A 17,495-nucleotide genomic window follows, 5' to 3' on the forward strand; every position below is an offset into this window, starting at 1 on the left:
ACTTTCATTTGTTACTCAGTCCATTGATCACCATGTAATGGTGGGGTGTGGGGGCTGGTCACTGTTGCAATCAGTGGTATGTGGTGGAAAGAAGAGTTGAATTGGCAATTGAATATCCCAAAGTCTGTATAAAGTTTCAAGTGTGCTCAGGGGAATGCAAAAGAGGAAGGCACAATGTGAGGAAACAGTCCCTGCAGTAATAAAGGAAGATCACCTGGAAGGCTCTTCAAATATTGGTAGAATTTAAAAACAGAAAAGTGGGTGATCACTTCATTGGGATTATAACTACAAGACCTCCCAACGATCAGCAGGAAATGGAGAATTATACATGTAGGCAAATCACAGAGAGGTGTAAAATAGGGTTGCAGTAGTAGAGGATTTCATCTTCCCCAATATTAACTGTGATTGCCTCAGTACGAAAAGCTTAGACAGGATTTTTAAACTGTGTCCAGGAGAGCTTTTTTGCTATTATACAAAGAGCTGCGATAGAGGTGGGGCAGTGCTGGATCTCATTTTAGGGGATGAGGCTGGTTCAGTGGATGAAGAGTCAATGGGTAAGCATTTTAAAGATGGTGATTGAATTTGTTAAGTTTCAAAGTATTTTTGAAGGGGATAAAAATGAAAGAAATTAAGTGTCTGAAATGGAGAAGGTAAACATACAAGTGGGAAGTGGTATGTTATGATGGAATTTGGCCCGGCTGAGTTAATGAAAATGAGGAGGAGGATTATTTACAGAACTTCATAACAGTACAAAAGTGTGATGCCGTACTTTCTAGAATCTGAATACCAGCAGTACAGTTGCTGATCCTTTAAACATGTATATTCATTGATTTTGGACCTTTAATTAGAAAATAAGCTTCTATGTTCAGCTCTAAAATATCACCATTTCAGAAATAATCCATTGGCTCTCACGCATAAAGTGGTAAAGGATCCTATGATCCTATGTAATTGCATGTTCTTTCTTTCTTTCATTCCTTCAGTTTCCAGGTTTATGTTTAATTTACAGATACAGCAGTGTAATAGCCTCTGTACATTCAAAAAAATCTTAAGGTTCTGAGGGACAGGGGAGAAAATTGGCCAGAAAATGAGATTGCTGAACTGCTAAAAACAACTCCCTGTGACTCTACTATTTATTAATAATATTTATTTTTAATCTATATGTATAAGATATCTATTTAGGTTTTGTGTATATGTATTGTTTGGCTGTTATGTCTTTATGTATATTTGCACCATGGACCGGAGAACGGTGTTTAGTCAGGTTGTACTGGTACAATCGGATGATAAATAAACGTGAGCTTAATCGGCCATGATTTCAGTAAATAACTGTGAAGCTTGATGATAGTAAAATGCTCCAATACTGCAGTAAAATCGGATGCATACTCAAATTTGTATGAGAAAGAGTTCAGTATTAGTTTAAACCAGATGGATTATAAATTATTGTTATTTCCTAGATCCAAATGCTTGAGGAGCAGCTTGATCAATTCAGAGAAAATTTGTTGAATAAAAACGATGAAATACTTCAGTTGAATATGCAGCTGGAGATCCAAACAAAGCAGTCAGCAATGACAATTAACCAACTCCAAGAGGAGAATATCCGTGTAAAGGCAAGTTTAGTGGCTTTGAGTATGTGGGGTTGATAAGTTATCTGTAAACAACCAACTCATAATGCATTTTCTTACTAAATATGGCCTCTACTGACCTTTGTCCAGTATTTAGTCCTATCTCAGGTTTATTCTAACTTGCATCTACCATTTCACATCCAGGAAGATGTGGCCAGTTTGCATATGCGCTTGGGTTTGGAAGTTGATAATGGCAGAGTGGCAGGATTACAGCTGCCTCATGCTTTGCTGCAGGAGAAGAACCAGGAAATCGATGAGCTAAAGGAACAGATCTTTAAACTACAGAAGGAAATGGAAAACACTTCTAACAACAAGGTAAAGTATCATATTAGATGGGTTGGTTAATGCACTTCTCAATAGTTGGATTTGCATTAGATAAAGTAACATTATTCACTGAATTTTCTCATGAGAAGGAAGAATTTGGATCTCTGTTATGACTTCCATGATCTCCCAAAGCATCTTACAACCAATTATTAATTTGGTATCAAAGAATAGGAATGTTTTTATTTCCTTAATGTTATTTTGAAGACGTTCGTAATGGGAGTAAAGATCGAAAATACTGGAGATCGTCATCAGGTGAAGCAACATCTATTGATGAACAATCTGAATTGATCTTTCAGGTTAATGTCACATTAGGTGAATAAATTACTGATTTAACAGATGGAAAGGAGTGCTTGAGTGGGAAAGAAGAATAGGGAAACTAAGATTGGCTGGAAGAAATAATCAGAAGACTAAAAGGGCAGGATAGTGCAGGTTGAAAGTGAATAAAAATAGGGGAATTAAGGAAACAAGGATTCACTGCTGATGTGATGGGATTATCTTTTTATTTCAGGCATTAGAAGAAAGAAACAGTGAAATCGAAGAGCTGAAAACACAAATTGAACAACTCACTGTTGACCAAGAAAGATTGCGTCAAGCAAAAGAAGAGGAGGTTGAGCACCTCATTGAGGTTATAGAGAAACTGCAGCAAGAACTGTCACTATTGGGTCCAAATCGTCATGAAGTCGGTAGTTCCCAGGAAGACCTTGATATTTTCAGCTTGGAAAAAGAGTCTGGACTAAATGTAGCATCTTCCAGAGGACTTAATGACAATCTGCTACAGGAGCTGGCATTTAAATCAATAGATAGCAGAGGCGCTGGAGATTTCAAACAGGACCTTTATATACAGTCAGCAGAGCTTCGAGAGAAAATGGCGATAATGACTAAAGAGCATTCTGAACAGCTCTTGGATAAAAATGAAGTTCAGTTCCAAGGGAGGTTAGAACTTCTTCAAACCGGTCTTCAAAGTCTGCAGGAGATCAATCAGCAGCAGCAGAACCTTGTATCACTTCAACTAAAGCAAAACAACCTTCAGGAGGACAACAGCTTGTTGAAGACTCGCATCTCCCAAAGAGACGCTGATGTAACTCTTCTCTCGTCCCGTGTCAAAGAATTGGAGGATGCTCAGAATGAAAAGGAGAAGCTGCTGAAAATGATTGAGAAACAGAGGCAGGTAGAGATGGAAGAAATGGGATTATTACCAACAAGAATAGTAGAGCTTGAACAAGCACTGGCAGACAAGACTGCTCAATTCCGTTCATGTAATGATGAATTACAGACCTTGCGCTCTGACCTTCTGGAGCGCGATGGTCTGCTTCAGACATTGAAGCAGGAGGGTATAAATCTCCAAGTGGAAGTTGAGCGATTGCAGGGTCAGCTAGCCAAGCAGGAAGCCCAGAATGAAGAGCTAAAAGATCACTTGAACCAACTTAAGAAGGAGCAGCAATCAGTTGGCACAACCCTGACTGTTGCAGAAATAAAGGTGAAAGACGATCTCATGGTGAGTCCATTAAATACTTCTCTTGAAATTATTTTCAAACTTTTTTTTTGTTGGGTACTTGACTTTTAGAGTGAAGATTTGGACAACTTTGATAAAGTATGTTCCAATCATATGTGTTTATGTTGTTTTTCCTGCAGGTGTGAAATCTGTAAACTATTTACATCCTGTTTAAGTGTTCCAAGTCTCCAATTTTGATTTTAACAAGAGCAGAAGTAGTAGGTGTGGAAGTTAATCATTCAACTCCTCAAACCTAAACTTTTGACTGATAACCCAATGCCATTTTACTGCACAATTCCCATATCAATTGATTCTTCAGATACACAGAAAGCTATTGATTTCAATTTTGAGAGCACTACGTCCAAGCCTCCAACCAACTCCATTAAAAAAAATCTCCAAAGATCCTCTGCAATCTGAATGACCCGCTCATAATTTGACCCCAAGTTCTAGACCCCCACCCCAGCAAGGGGAAATATTATCCTTGCATCCATTTTTCTATGTTTCAATGAGGATATCTCTCTTTTCAATCTCTCCATGTGAGATCTGCCACCACTGAAGCCAAGTCACACTAATCTTTGTTTCACTACCTCTAGGATATTTCAAGTGTGGTCTCTCCAAGGCCTTATGGGGTTGCAGTAAAACATCTTGATTCCTATATTCAAATCTTCTTGTCTTCTTCTTCTTCTTCTTTGGCTTGGCTTCGCGGATGAAGATTTATGGAGGGGTATGTCCACGTCTGCTGCAGGCTTGTTGGTGACTGACAAGTCCGATGCGGGACAGGCAGGCACGGTTGCAAGGGAAAATTGGTTGGTTGGGGTTGGGTGTTGGGTTTTTCCTCCTTTGTCTTTTGTCAGTGAGGTGGGCTCTGCAGTCTTCTTCAAAGGAGGTTGCTGCCCGCCGAGCTGTGAGGCGCCAAGATGCACGGTTGGAGGTGATATCAGCACACCTGCAGTGGTCAATGTGGCAGGCACCAAGAGATTTCTTTAAGCAGTCCTTGTTCCTCTTCTTTGGTGCACCTCTGTCTCGGTGGCCAGTGGAGAGCTCGCCATAGAACACGATCTTGGGAAGGCGATGGTCCTCCATTCTGGAGACGTGACCCACCCAGCGCAGTTGGGTCTTCAGCAGCGTGGATTCGATGCTTGCGGACTCTGCCAGCTCGAGTACTTCGATGTTGGTGATGAAGTCACTCCAATGAATGTTGAGGATGGAGCGGAGACAGCGCTGATGGAAGCGTTCTAGGAGCCGTAGGTGATGGCGTAGAGGACCCATGATTCGGAGCCCAACAGGAGCGTGGGTATGACAACGGCTCTTGTAAATCTTCTTGTAATAAAAGTAAAAAATGCCATTTGAGTTTCTTACTCCCTGTTGCACTGACTGTTGGCTTTCAGTAACGTATATACAAGGACACCCGGGTCCCTTTTGAGCATCAACATTTCTCATCCTGTCGCTGTTTTCAAAAAAGTACATATTTCTACTTCCTTTCTATCAGAGTGGGTAACTTCACATTGTTTGTTTGTTTATTCACTCAACCATCCCTCTCTGAATCTTCATCATTACTGTTAGGTCTGCTTTGTTCATGAATGAGTGAGACAAACACCAGGCTGAGTCGAAATCAGGGTTCTTTGTTCTTTATTACCGGATTGTAACACTTGCGACTAAACATGTTAGTCGGAGAATGCATTCTGCCGTTATCAGCAAAATGGTGATTTTTTATACCCTTGGATATGTGCTTAGAACATCATCATATCATTACTTGTCCAATGACTAAAACTGTTGCTATCCTTTCCCTGCTAGCTTCCTGCCTCTCAATCCATCAATGTCTCTCTTATCTTGTAAGTACAAGGATGCATTCACATCTTGTTACAGCCCTGTACATTCCCATCTCATGATGTTTTACCTAACAGGAGTACAAGGACACCTCCCCTTCTTGTTACTGCCCTGTACAGGGTAACTCCCTACACATTCCCATCTCATGATGTTTTACCTTACATTACTCACCTTCATCATCAAAGTTGGAGAAGTTATGTTTGGCCCACTTGATTGTCAATTGTGAAACGTTGGGGTTCAAGCACTGATCCCTGTGATGCTCCACGGGGCTCAGCCTGATGACCTGAGTAGGGCCCATTCATTCCAACTGTTTTCCAGCAGTTAGTCAGCAGTGAAGCTATACTGGTGCTTTACTCCAGATTCTATGATCTCTAACCAAACTCCTTTGTTGTCCAGAGCTTCTGATCCAACAACCTACTGATTTTCCTCATCCATTCTGCTAGATCTGTCCTTAATTAATTCAGTGCATTCGTTAAACATAATCTCCATGTTGATTTTGGGCCGTCATGCTACTTTCTAAGTGTTTTGATATCATTATTGTTGCTTCCAGTATTTTCCCAAAAACAGTAAAACCCTTGTTGTCCAGAATTCAATCAACAGGCAAAAAAATCATGGAAAATAAAAAGGTAAAAAATACAGAAGTTTAAAATTGGTGTGCCTTGCCGGTAGTTTGAGGAGCAGGGTATCATTATTATGACTCTTGTACTTTAATATGTTCTCATCAAAGTATTTTCTAAAACTCAATAAGCTTATGGATCAATACGACTGAGAATGATATGAGACTGGTGCATGTGCAACGGCACTGGTTGTGTATTCTAACTGAGTCGATTTAAGCTTCCTTTATTGACATGTGCATAATACTTTTGTGTTCCATAAAAACCTGCCAATTGGCACCACTAATCTGGTGCCTCCACCACTGAGAGAAAAAAAAGCAAAAGAGAGTCCCTTCATAGACACTGAGTATCCGTGGTTCCTCTCCAGCACTCCTGCATCCTCACAGCCTCCTGTCCACTCCAGCTGTGAACCTGAGCTCCTGGTTCTGAACCTTCAATACGATTAGAAAGCTGCTCACCCTCAAGGCCCTGTGGGAGCCCTGTTCACCATTGATATCCTCAATAGTCCTGATCCCAGCACCTGATTTACATGAGCCAGTCTCCCACAGCCTGGTGTGGGTCCTTCAGCCACCGGGCCCCTCATTTGTCTCTTTCCCTGTACTGTCATCTCCAGGCTTCTCCTTCTTGACAGGATGATGTCTTCTGCCCTACGCTGGTCTATGTTTTTCTCTTACTTTATATTAAAAAAACACAGGTTGTTTCAATGACATAACGACCAGGCAGTAGGACTCTGTGGAGGAGCACTGCTGCTCCTCTCCCCACTCTCCCTAGTCCACATCAATAGCAGCACCGACTTTTTTATTCTTGTCTTAGCCTTATTTATGTTATTCCCGAGACTTTATGTTGATCAGGAGCAAAATCCTGATCACCCACTCCTCTCACACCGAGTATTATCCTTTAACTTGACACGTCTGATGTTGTCCCATGATAAGAGAGTTCAAATCAGAGATTGGTATTAGCAGCCAAACTGTATGACCAGCCAAACCAATGAGCCAGGTCTACCTGGGATTATGATAAGTATGTCAACTCCTGCTTTTGAACTAAAATGTCTGCAATGAATACATGATTTTTCTTTTATACAATTTTCATTCCCTTTGTGGTTCCAGTTAATCCAGAGGAAACATTGGATCAGGTTTGTACCAGAGATCAATAATTAATCCACAAAATGGCTGATGGGAATTGTCTGTTTCTCATTTCCCAAACCAGGAGAAACTGAAACAGATGGAAAGTGCCTTGCAGCAGAAGGAACTGCTCATTGCCCAGCTGAATCTCGAACACGAGAGACTGCAAGCAGATCTTTCTGCAGTTAAGGAGGAGCTGAGCTCCAGTGAAGAGAGAGTGGAGAAATTACTGGAGGCCGAACAGGTAAAAGTGATCGAGTTTGAGCTATTGTGCTGCCTCGAGATGTACTGGGTCAGAATTTAATTTTAAATTAGACATACAGCACGGTAACAAGCCCTTTCGGCCCGCGTGTCTGTGCTGCCCAATCACACCCTATTGACCTACAACCCTGGTATATTTTGAATGGTGGGACGAGACAGGATCTGCTTGAGAAAACCCATGTGGACATGGGGAGAACTGCTACGCTAACTGTTCTGCCCCATTTTAAGCCATGCATTTTGGTGGTGGTCTGAAAATTATTTGCATGAAATTAATTGTTATTTTTTAATGTGGGGGATGGCCTAGCAAATGAATTGTTGGAACTGTAATGGAGGTAGAGGGAGAATCCTTGAAAACACAGCCAATCCAATCATCATTACTTTCACTTCAGAGTCCTTTACTGGTAGAGGTAAAATTAACTTTATGCACATATTGTGATGCATTGTGGAGAGGTAGAGTTAGCTGGATAGCTCGATCATTGAGGCATAAGCTTGGTCAGAAAGAGAGGGCATCTCATAGATATTGTGATGCAGGGGATGCAGCTTTTGGTTTTGGTTTTGACCTTGATAAACTTATGCTGCCAATAAATATGATCATTTTGACCAAAGCATCATGGTGTAGGGTTATTCAAGGAATAATCACATTTTTTTCTGCTGAGTTTAGGTTGGGTAAAAACTAGAAGACAAGGGTTAAGTGTGAAAGGGGAAATATTTAAAGGGAACATTAGGAGGAGAAACTTCACCCAGAAAATGGTGAGAGTGTAGAACAAGTTTCCAGCTGAAGTGGTCAATGCTGGTTCAATTTGGACATTTAAGAACAATTTGGACAGGTACATGGATGGAAGGGATATAGAGGGATATGGTCTGGGTGCAGGTCAGTGGGACTAGGCAGAATAACAGTTTGGCACAGACTGGAAAGGCCTGTTTCTGTAATGTTCTATGGAGGGAAAAAAATGAAAAGGTATGTGATGGTCAGGAACAAGACCATTGTTTAGGGGCAATCACCACCACTTAGCAGAAAATGTCATAATTTACATTTTTAAAACCTTGTATTTTTAAGAAGTGGCAGAAATCTTAAGGATATTAAAGATTACATAACCAGCCCAAAGGAGCCTAATTGAATGGAGAAAGAAAGATTCTGAGAGCTTAAGTGCTATGTCTACCCTTGCTATATTCTTTTTCATTTCTACCCTCCCCTTGAATGAGTCTGCACTACAAAGCTTTGGTGAAATAGCCCACCCTCTGTCCTTACTCGTCTACATCCAGAAGGATGAAAGTTCGAATGCATTGTATATTGTAGGAATGAGGTTTGGAAGTGATTGCAAATGAGTTGACTACATTTACAATGTTAGAATCAAACACCACAAAGAGACTACTTGGACATCTTTTTTACACACTCCTCAAATTTCTGTTCATTTCCCTTTGAAAATGCTGCTCAAGTGCAGTAAATTCAATTGTCTTTCAAATTTTAAGAATAATTTTTTTCTCCCATTTGAAGTATAAGGTTCATTACTATGTTTTTGGTAAGAGATCATTAGCTGACATACATATTGTACATGTATTATCCAACTAATTCTTATTTTTGTTGCTTTCCTTGCTTTTTAGGTAAAAGTGCACACCATTGCTGACTTGGAGATCCATACCCGCAACCTGAAAATTCAGGTGAACCAATTGCAAGAAGCCTTGTTACAGCAAGAGGAGGAACTAGCGAATCAGGCAAAAGAAGTTGAAGACTTGAAAGAGAAGTGTCAGAGGCAGGAACTTAAGTTGCAGCAGCAGACTAACGGAGAGACTAATGGGTCACAAACCACCCCATCAGTTTTCAAAGAGGCATCTCAGACTCTTGGTCAAGGTGGACATCAGCCACTTGTCTACAGGCACACAATCAATGAGAGCCTACTGAGTTCTCCAGAGCTGATGAGAAAGTTTGAGGAAAGTCAGGACTGGATGAATGGACTGCACACGTCCAGGATTTCTGAGATCAGTGGGGTTCACAGCACAGATGTGGAGTTGATTCAAAGCAGATCATCTGGATTTGAGAAAGAGACAGATGGAGAGTGTCAGAGCAATCCCTCTGCAAAAGCCAGAAGACACGGGCATTCTCTAATCCCATCTGACCACGCACATTCACTCTCCGAATCCTCTGATGCCGGAAAGGTGAGAGTTAAGAGCTTGTGAATTCTGTTTTATTTGTACAATTGAGTTAATCCTACCATTATACAACTTATGGGTAATATTCTCAGCACCCCAGCTAGTATTTTAGGCATCCTTCATAAACCTTGGTTGTTGGTGTCTGTTTCCTGTCAATTTTGCGACCAGTCTGCTTTTCTGTGTTTAAACCCATTAATAACACAATAGATGCCATAGATAAGCAGGGAGCTGTTTTGCAGTTAAAACATTGGGATGATTCTGTATCTTCAGTAAATTTTCCTGCTGAATGAACAAATCCTGAAGTTTAAAATCACCGAGTAAATATTTGTAGGAATAATCCATTTGACCCTTTTTTATATGGAACAATTCAACACAGGAGCAAGCCCTTTGACCCACGTGTCATGATGGCCAAGTTGAACTAAAACTCTACTGTTTGGATATCCCTCTCTACCCAGCTTTTCTGTCAAGAAACCTCTTAAACTCTACTATTGTATATTGAACAAGTATATTCCCTCCTATCTCCTTGATGAGTGGTCCTTTCCTTTCCTTTATTGCCCACTTGTTTTCAATGTCAGCATAAAATGATTTGGAATTCTCTTCAAACCTGCTCACTAATGACATTTCCAAAGCACCATAACCTTCCAAATGCTCTGCTTGATCTCTTTCCTGCAGTCCTTTTACTCCTCCAGGGCCTTGACCGATTTTCCTTAACTTTACCTTTTTCTTTTTGACTAAATTCATAACCTCTATTGTCATCTGTTGTCTTTCTTTCCCTATTCTTCCTTGTTGCTGCAACATGCTGGTCCTGGACTAAATAGCTGGTCCTTAAACAATTTCCACATGTCAGTTATAGACTTGATTGACAACAGCTGCTCCCAAAACACTCCCCCTCGCTCCTGTCTAATCATGTCATATTTGAACTCCCCAATTTAGTATTTTCCCATAAGGTTCAGGTTTATCCCTGTTCATAACTATCTTGACACTCAAGGAATTGTGATCACTATTCCCCAAATGCTCTCGCACTGAAACTCTGATCACCTGGCCAGGCTCATTTCCCAATAGGTTTGGTGTGGCCCTTTCCATAGTTGGACCATTAACATGCTGGATGCACTTAACTGCTCCATCTAAGCCTTGGTATCACAGTCAATATTGTCCATTTGCTGTGACATGACTGATCTTTTTCCTGTACTATTTTCCTCCACTGTTTCCAAAATTCTATTTATCTCCATCTTGAAAATGTTCAGTGACTGATCTTCCACAGCACTCTGTTAGAGAATTCCAAAGATTCACTATCCTCTAGGTAAAAAAACAATTCTTGTCAATTCACGACTAAATGGCTCATTCGTATATGAGTTGGCCAGTTCTTTTTTTTTAAATTTTTTATTTTTCACACCATAAATCCCATTAACCATGATACATACTTTTTCCTTTTCAAATATATACAGTGCCATTTTCTCCCCCCCCCTCCCTCCTCCCATCCCACCCACCCTACCTCCCCCCTCCCGTCCATTTAAAGTACAAAATCTAGGATACATTAAACCAGTCAAACAATGTTGTCATTCAATAAAAATAAACAAGAAATTCCAGAGCCAATTCTTTTCATTTCCTTCTCCTTTCGTTAATTTAGGTAGTGAATGTCCCCAGTAGGTTTTCGCTATTGTGTTTCATGTAAGGCTCCCATATTTGTTCAAATATTTCAATATTATTTCTTAAACTATATGTTATTTTTTCTAATGGAATACATTTCTATATACCATTGTTGTATTTTCAAATTATCTTCCGATTTCCAGGTTGACATAATACATTTTTTTGCTACGGCTCGAGCTATCTTAACAAATCTTTTTTGTGCATCACCCAAATCAATTCCAAATTCTTTGTTTTTTATGTTACTTAGGAGGAAGATCTCTGGATTTTTTGGTATACTGTTTTCTGAAATTTTATTTAATATTTGGTTTAGATCTTCCCAAAATTTTTCTACTTTCTCACATGTCCAGATTGATGCAAGGTCGCCATCCAGCAATATATCCTCTGACCACAGATGCTTCCTGCCCAGCTGGGAATTACCAGCACTCTTTTGTTTCCAGTCTTCCAGTGACTACCATTTGTGTTTTCTGTTTTCCTCAACAGGCCCAACGTGATGTACAATTAGAATTTCAGGAAGATAAGGCTTCTACGATGTCAATTCCTGATTCAATAAGTGAAGATTGTGGCAGCTGTGAGTATGTCAGAAAATAATTCCAATCAGATAGGGCAGGATTGAATTTAGGTCACTGGCGCAGTGAGGTAGTAGCTCTTCAACCTGCAATATTCTGCCACCTACACTGACATCAGACCTAACACATAGGGAAGATAGTGAGAATCTTTTACCCATAGAAGTGGTAGTTAAGAAAAAAATGAAAGGCCTAGGTGTTTTCATATTTATGGTGGTGGTCGTATGATGATGGCGATTTCAACCTTGATTGTGCTAAAGGCTCCAATTCCATTCTGTTTGAATAGTATGCAGTCATGCTATCTCATTTTTCCCCAGTAAAATGCCCACTGACTACCTTGGGCACACTGTAACAAGATCAAACCAGCAACCACAAAGAAGGCATATCACACAGGGGTAAAGATGAACAATTACTTTATAACAAAATTTCACCTTCAAACTTTAATTCAAAATCCCCCCTTTTATAAAAATGCCCACTGGTTACTATGCAAATTTCTATAACACTGTAAAACTAATAAATTCCCCAGCCTAAATATAACATATGTAATTAAAGTCTAAGTTATATTTCCAACCAGCCCATAGAAAAACTTGGACACAAAACAAACACAAAACACACAAGACTTACAAAACTTCAATCTCAACCGAAGCAAAGATCATAAACAAAATTCAGTTTGTTTGGTAAACTGAAGCCAAAAGATCTTTGAGAGAGGGAGAGAGAGAGCACAAAATTCGAAGTTGTCTTGTGTTGCTTGCAGAGAGAGGAACAACTGGCTTGGTCCGGATCCTTCTGGCTGCCTTTGAAATGTTCATCCTTTTTGAAATCCCAACATTCTAAACAGTCCTCCAGACCATGACTCATGCTCTTGGACTTCTTCCACTCCACAGCACCCCCAGTGGTGGTTTATTGTCCAAGTCCAGAAATTTTTAGATCATTTTCTGCACATGCTCAGTCTGTCTCCCACTCTCTCAGCAGTCCACCTTCACCTTGGCTCTCTAAGGCAAACTCACTTTTTAAACATAAAACCACACAACACATAGGCCAATACACAACACTCTGTAACACCTCCCCTGGTAAAAAACAATTGGTCCACAAGAACAAATTTTTAACAATTAATGGAAGTATTACATAAATAAAATAAAATAAACACTCCATTTTTTTTAACAATACGTATTTGATTAGATTCATATCTACCCCTTTATGTGTGTAATAATTAACTCATACTCTTGTAATAGTAAGCTCCAATCAATAACCGTCTGTTCTTATTTTTCATTTTAGACAGAAAAACGAATGGATTATGATCAGTATATATTATTAATGGTTTTTGAGCAGTACAAATATGCACATCAAAATGTTGCAATGCTAAAACAAGCACTAATAACTCCTTCCCAATGGTTGAATAATTTTGTTGATGGTCGTTAAACTTTTTCGAGAAGTACGAAATAGGATGTTCTACTCCATCACCATCCTTCTTCTGTAACAGTACAGCACCAACCACTTCGTTGGCGTCCTCGGCTAAAAAGAATGGCTTTTCAAAGTTAGGGGACAAAAGTACAGGCTGATGGCATAAAATGGCCTTTAACTTCAGAAACACTTTCTGGCATGCATCTGTCCAGATAAATTTTTCTTTCTTTCCAAGTAGTTTTGTTAATGGAAATGTAATTTCTGCAAATTTTTATAAAATCTACTATAGTAGCCAATCATACCTAGAAATCTCCAAAGATCTTTCTTATTACCGGGGATAGGGAACACAGTGATAGCCAATACTTTCACTCCAACCGGTGCCACCTGTCCCTGTCCTACTACATAACCCAGATAAATTACAGTAGCATGTCCAAACTCACTCTTGTGCAAATTCACTGTGAGGTGTGCTTCCACCAGTCCCTGAAATAACTGCTTTAATTCAAGCATGTGTTCTTCCCATGTATCCATACTAATTACCAAATCATCGATATAGGCTCCTGTGTGCTCTAAATCCTGAATTACTGCATTAATCATTCTCTGAAATGTGCCAGGTGCATTTTTCATCCCGAAAGGCATAACATTGTACTCATACAATCCCGAAGGTGTAACAAATGCAGAAATCTCCCTGCCTCCCTTTGTCAAAGGAACACACCAGTATCCTATTAAGAGATCAATCTTTGTAAGAAATGTAGCCTTCCCCACCTTATCTATACAATCATCTATTCTGGGAATAGGGAACGCATCAGTCTTCGTCACCATGTTTACCTTTCGATAATCTGTACAAAAGTTAATTGAGCCATCTGGCTTCGGCACCAGAATACAGGGTGGACTCCAATTTGAACGATTTTTGGATGATGTCATTTTTGAGAATATAATCCACCTCTTGATTCAACAATCTGCTCTTTTCCTGATTAACTCAGTAAGGATGCTGCTTAAAAGGCTTAGCATCACTAACCTCCACATCATGACAAATCACAGTAGTTCTTCTTGGAACATCTGGGAATATATCCTTAAATTTCATAAGTAATGTCTTCATTTCTTCCCTTTCTGACTTAGTCAAATGCATTAACTCGGTGTCTAATTTTTGCAAAACTATAGAATTTTCCAGCCTGGGGCTTATCATTTTCTGTGCTCCATGACCTTCCACAAAACTTATCTCCTCTTTACTTTCCTCTATAACTAGCACCTTGGTTGGAATCCTAGTCTCCCTCCTCAGTCATTTTCTCAAAGTAAGGTTTAAGCATGTTCACGTGACAGACCTGTGGCTCTCTTCGACGATCAGGCGTCTCAATGACCTAGGTGACCTGGTTAATTTTTGATTTCACCTTATATGGTCCTGAAAACTGAGCTCTCAAAGCGTTTGACTGCATTGAAAACAAAACCAGTACTTTGTCACCTGGTTTAATGTCTCTAACTTTTGCTTTTTGATCATACCGAATTTTCATTTTTCCCTGAGCAGTTTATAAATTTTTCCTTGCCATCTCGCAAGCCTGATGTAATCTGTTTTTAAATTTGAAAACATAATCCAACAGATTTGATTGTATATCATTATGTATCCACTGTTCCTTCAACAATAGTAATGGACCCCTGATTTCATGACCAAACACCAACTCAAATGGACGAAAGCCAAGAGACTCCTGAGTTGCCTCTCTAACAGCGAACAATAACAAATGGATTCCTTCATCTCAATCCTTATTATTTTTCACATAATAAGCCCTCATCATATTTTTCACAGTTAAATGGAACCTTTCCAAGGCCCCTTGACTTTCAGGATGATACGCAGACGACACAATTTGATGGGCTCCCAATTCATAGACCACCTGTTGAAATATTCCAGACATAAAATTACTCCCTTGGTCCGATGGAATTCCTCTTGGTAGGCCAAACAGTGTGAAAAATGTTAGCATAGCCTTCACAATCGTCTTCGATTTAATGTTTCTCAGGGGAATAGCCTCTGGAAACCTTGAAGCTGTGCACATGAGTGTTAACAAATATTCATTTCCCGCTTTGGTTTTTGGCAATGGACCAACACAATCCACTATCACTTTTGAGAAGGGCTCCTCGAAAGCAGGGATGGGTTGTAAAGGTGCCACTGGTAGTACTTGATTAGGCTTGCCCACCAGTTGACAAGTGTAACAGGTTCTACAAAAGTTCACAACATCCTTTCTTAATTCCGGCCAATAAAACTGTTTCCTTATCTTTTCAATCGTCTTCTTCACTCCAAGATGACCTCCTAAAGATGTACTATGAGCCAACTTTAATATTTCATTCCTGTAAGTTTTGGGAATTACAACTTGCCTTACTACCATCCAGTTTTCACTGGCAGGTATCACTTTCTCATCAATATTCCATCGTGAACAAAGTAACCTACTGGCACAGCTTCAATTTCCTGGTTAGACAGAATCTTATCTCTTATCCCAGCAAGATCAGGATCATGCCTTTGTCTGGCTATTAATTTTTCCCTTGACAACAGCAAAGCTGGATCCTTAGGTTTGTCCTCAGTGCTTGCCTCCACTACAAGATCATCACAGACTTTCTCTACCTCTACCTTTTTTCTAGACATGGTTCTAGTAATGGCACATGCAGGGTAGATTTCCAAATCCTTTTCAGACTCATAAACCAATGGCTTACTTATGAGTTTCACCGCAGGTATGACTTTACCCTCTGCTAAATCATTTCCTAACAAAAGAGAAACTCCATCCACCGGCAGACTTGATCTTGGTGATTCTTTTTTAAACTCTGTGTAATCAGCATTATTCATTAGCATCACTTCACTTTTATTTGCGTTGATCTTGTACCCCGATATTTCTCCATATTACTTCAATTTCTTGTTCTTTTATTGATACTTCTGGTTCTGTTAAGTATACTATGATGTCATCTGCAAATAAACTGATTTTATATTCCTTCTCCTTTATTTTTATCCCTTTTATTTTATTTTCTGTTCTTATCAGTTCTGCCAATTATTCTATTTTAAAGCGAACAGCGAGGGAGATAGTGGACATCCCTACCTAGTTGACCTACTTATTTAAATTGGTTTGATACATATCCATTTACTGTCACCTTCGCCAATGGTCCCTTATATAATGCTTTCATCCAATTAATATATTTTTCTGGTAGGATGAACCTCTGTAATACTTTGAATAAATAATTCCATTCTACCCTGTCAAAGGCTTTCTCTGTGTCTAAAGTAACAGCCACTGTTGGTATTTTATTTCCTTGTACTGCATGGATTAAGTTAATGAACTTACAGACATTGTCCATTGTTTGTCTTTTCTTAATAAATCCAGTTTGATCTAATTTTACTATTTTTGGTACACAGTCAGCCAATCTGTTTGCTAATAGTTTTGCTATTTTATAATCTGAATTAAGTAGAGATATTGGTCTATATGATGCTGGTATTAGTGGGCCGCATACTTGATCTTATCCCTATCGTAACTGGGCCATTAACTAAGTCTGATTTCATCACTATTCTATGCAAAGGTATAGGCTCTGCTTCACCACCAATGCCTTTAATTAAATTCACATCTCCAGTATCGGTCTCCTCACCAAAATTCAAAATGTTGCTTAATACAAGCGATTGGGCTGCTCCAGTATCCCGCAGGATTTTAACTGTCACTTAATTGGATCGATCTTTAACCAAAATGAAAACTTCAGTCATGAATGGTTTAAAAATATCCCAAACTTTCTCACTCTGAATACAGGCAGTTGGTACCACCCCTTTCTCTTTCTTTCTTTTCAGTACAAAACAATTTGCTATTATGTGCCCTGGCTTCTTACAATAGTGGCAAATAACACTCGAAAAATTTTCCTTCACCCATTTCTCTTCCTCTCTTCCTTTAACCTCACTTCTAGATTTTCTTTCGACTCTACTTGGATTATCAGCAGTATTCCTGTGAAAGGTTTTCCCTGGTGTCCACTTAGGCTTATGAGTTAAAGCATATTCCTCTGCAAATTTATCCAATTCTAGCCAAGTTTTTTATATTTTTCTCTGCCAAGTACATTTGAATATCGTCAGGAACACAATTTTTAATCTCCTCAATCAGAATGATTTCCCTCAATATATCAAAGTTATTTTCTACTTTCATTGCGGCACACCACCGATCAAAACACACAACCTTCCTATTAGCGTAATCCAGGTAAGATTGGGTTGCTGCTTTTTTTAAACTCCTGAACTTTTGTCTATAAGCCTCAGGGACTAGTTCATAAGATCGGAGTACAGCCTGCTCTACAAATTCGTAATCAGCTGCTTGTTGTACTTTGAGGCATGAATACACCTGTTGGGCTTTCCCTTTAAGAACGCTTTGTAGCAGGAGTGACCACTGGTCTGGTGGCCATTTTAAATTTACAGCTACTTTCTCAAAATGCTGAAAATACCAGTCTGTTTCAGCTTCCTAAAATGGAGGAACTAACATTCTCTA

The 17,495-nt window shown here is 39.5% G+C and overlaps 1 protein-coding gene across 1 annotated transcript in view; it reads left to right on the forward strand.

Moving 5' to 3' along the window:
- Positions 1-17,495, forward strand: part of pcnt (pericentrin) — a 239,082-nt gene that overhangs the window by 130,044 nt on the left and 91,543 nt on the right. Inside the window, exons 33-38 of the mRNA XM_069934046.1 lie at positions 1,452-1,608; positions 1,768-1,934; positions 2,452-3,438; positions 7,083-7,241; positions 8,861-9,412; positions 11,534-11,621. Of these exons, the coding sequence (XP_069790147.1) occupies positions 1,452-1,608; positions 1,768-1,934; positions 2,452-3,438; positions 7,083-7,241; positions 8,861-9,412; positions 11,534-11,621 (2,110 nt within the window). The remainder of the gene's footprint in view (positions 1-1,451; positions 1,609-1,767; positions 1,935-2,451; positions 3,439-7,082; positions 7,242-8,860; positions 9,413-11,533; positions 11,622-17,495) is intronic.

This window comes from Narcine bancroftii, chromosome 4, assembly GCF_036971445.1.
Source record: "Narcine bancroftii isolate sNarBan1 chromosome 4, sNarBan1.hap1, whole genome shotgun sequence".
Classification (NCBI taxonomy): Eukaryota; Metazoa; Chordata; class Chondrichthyes; order Torpediniformes; family Narcinidae; genus Narcine; species Narcine bancroftii.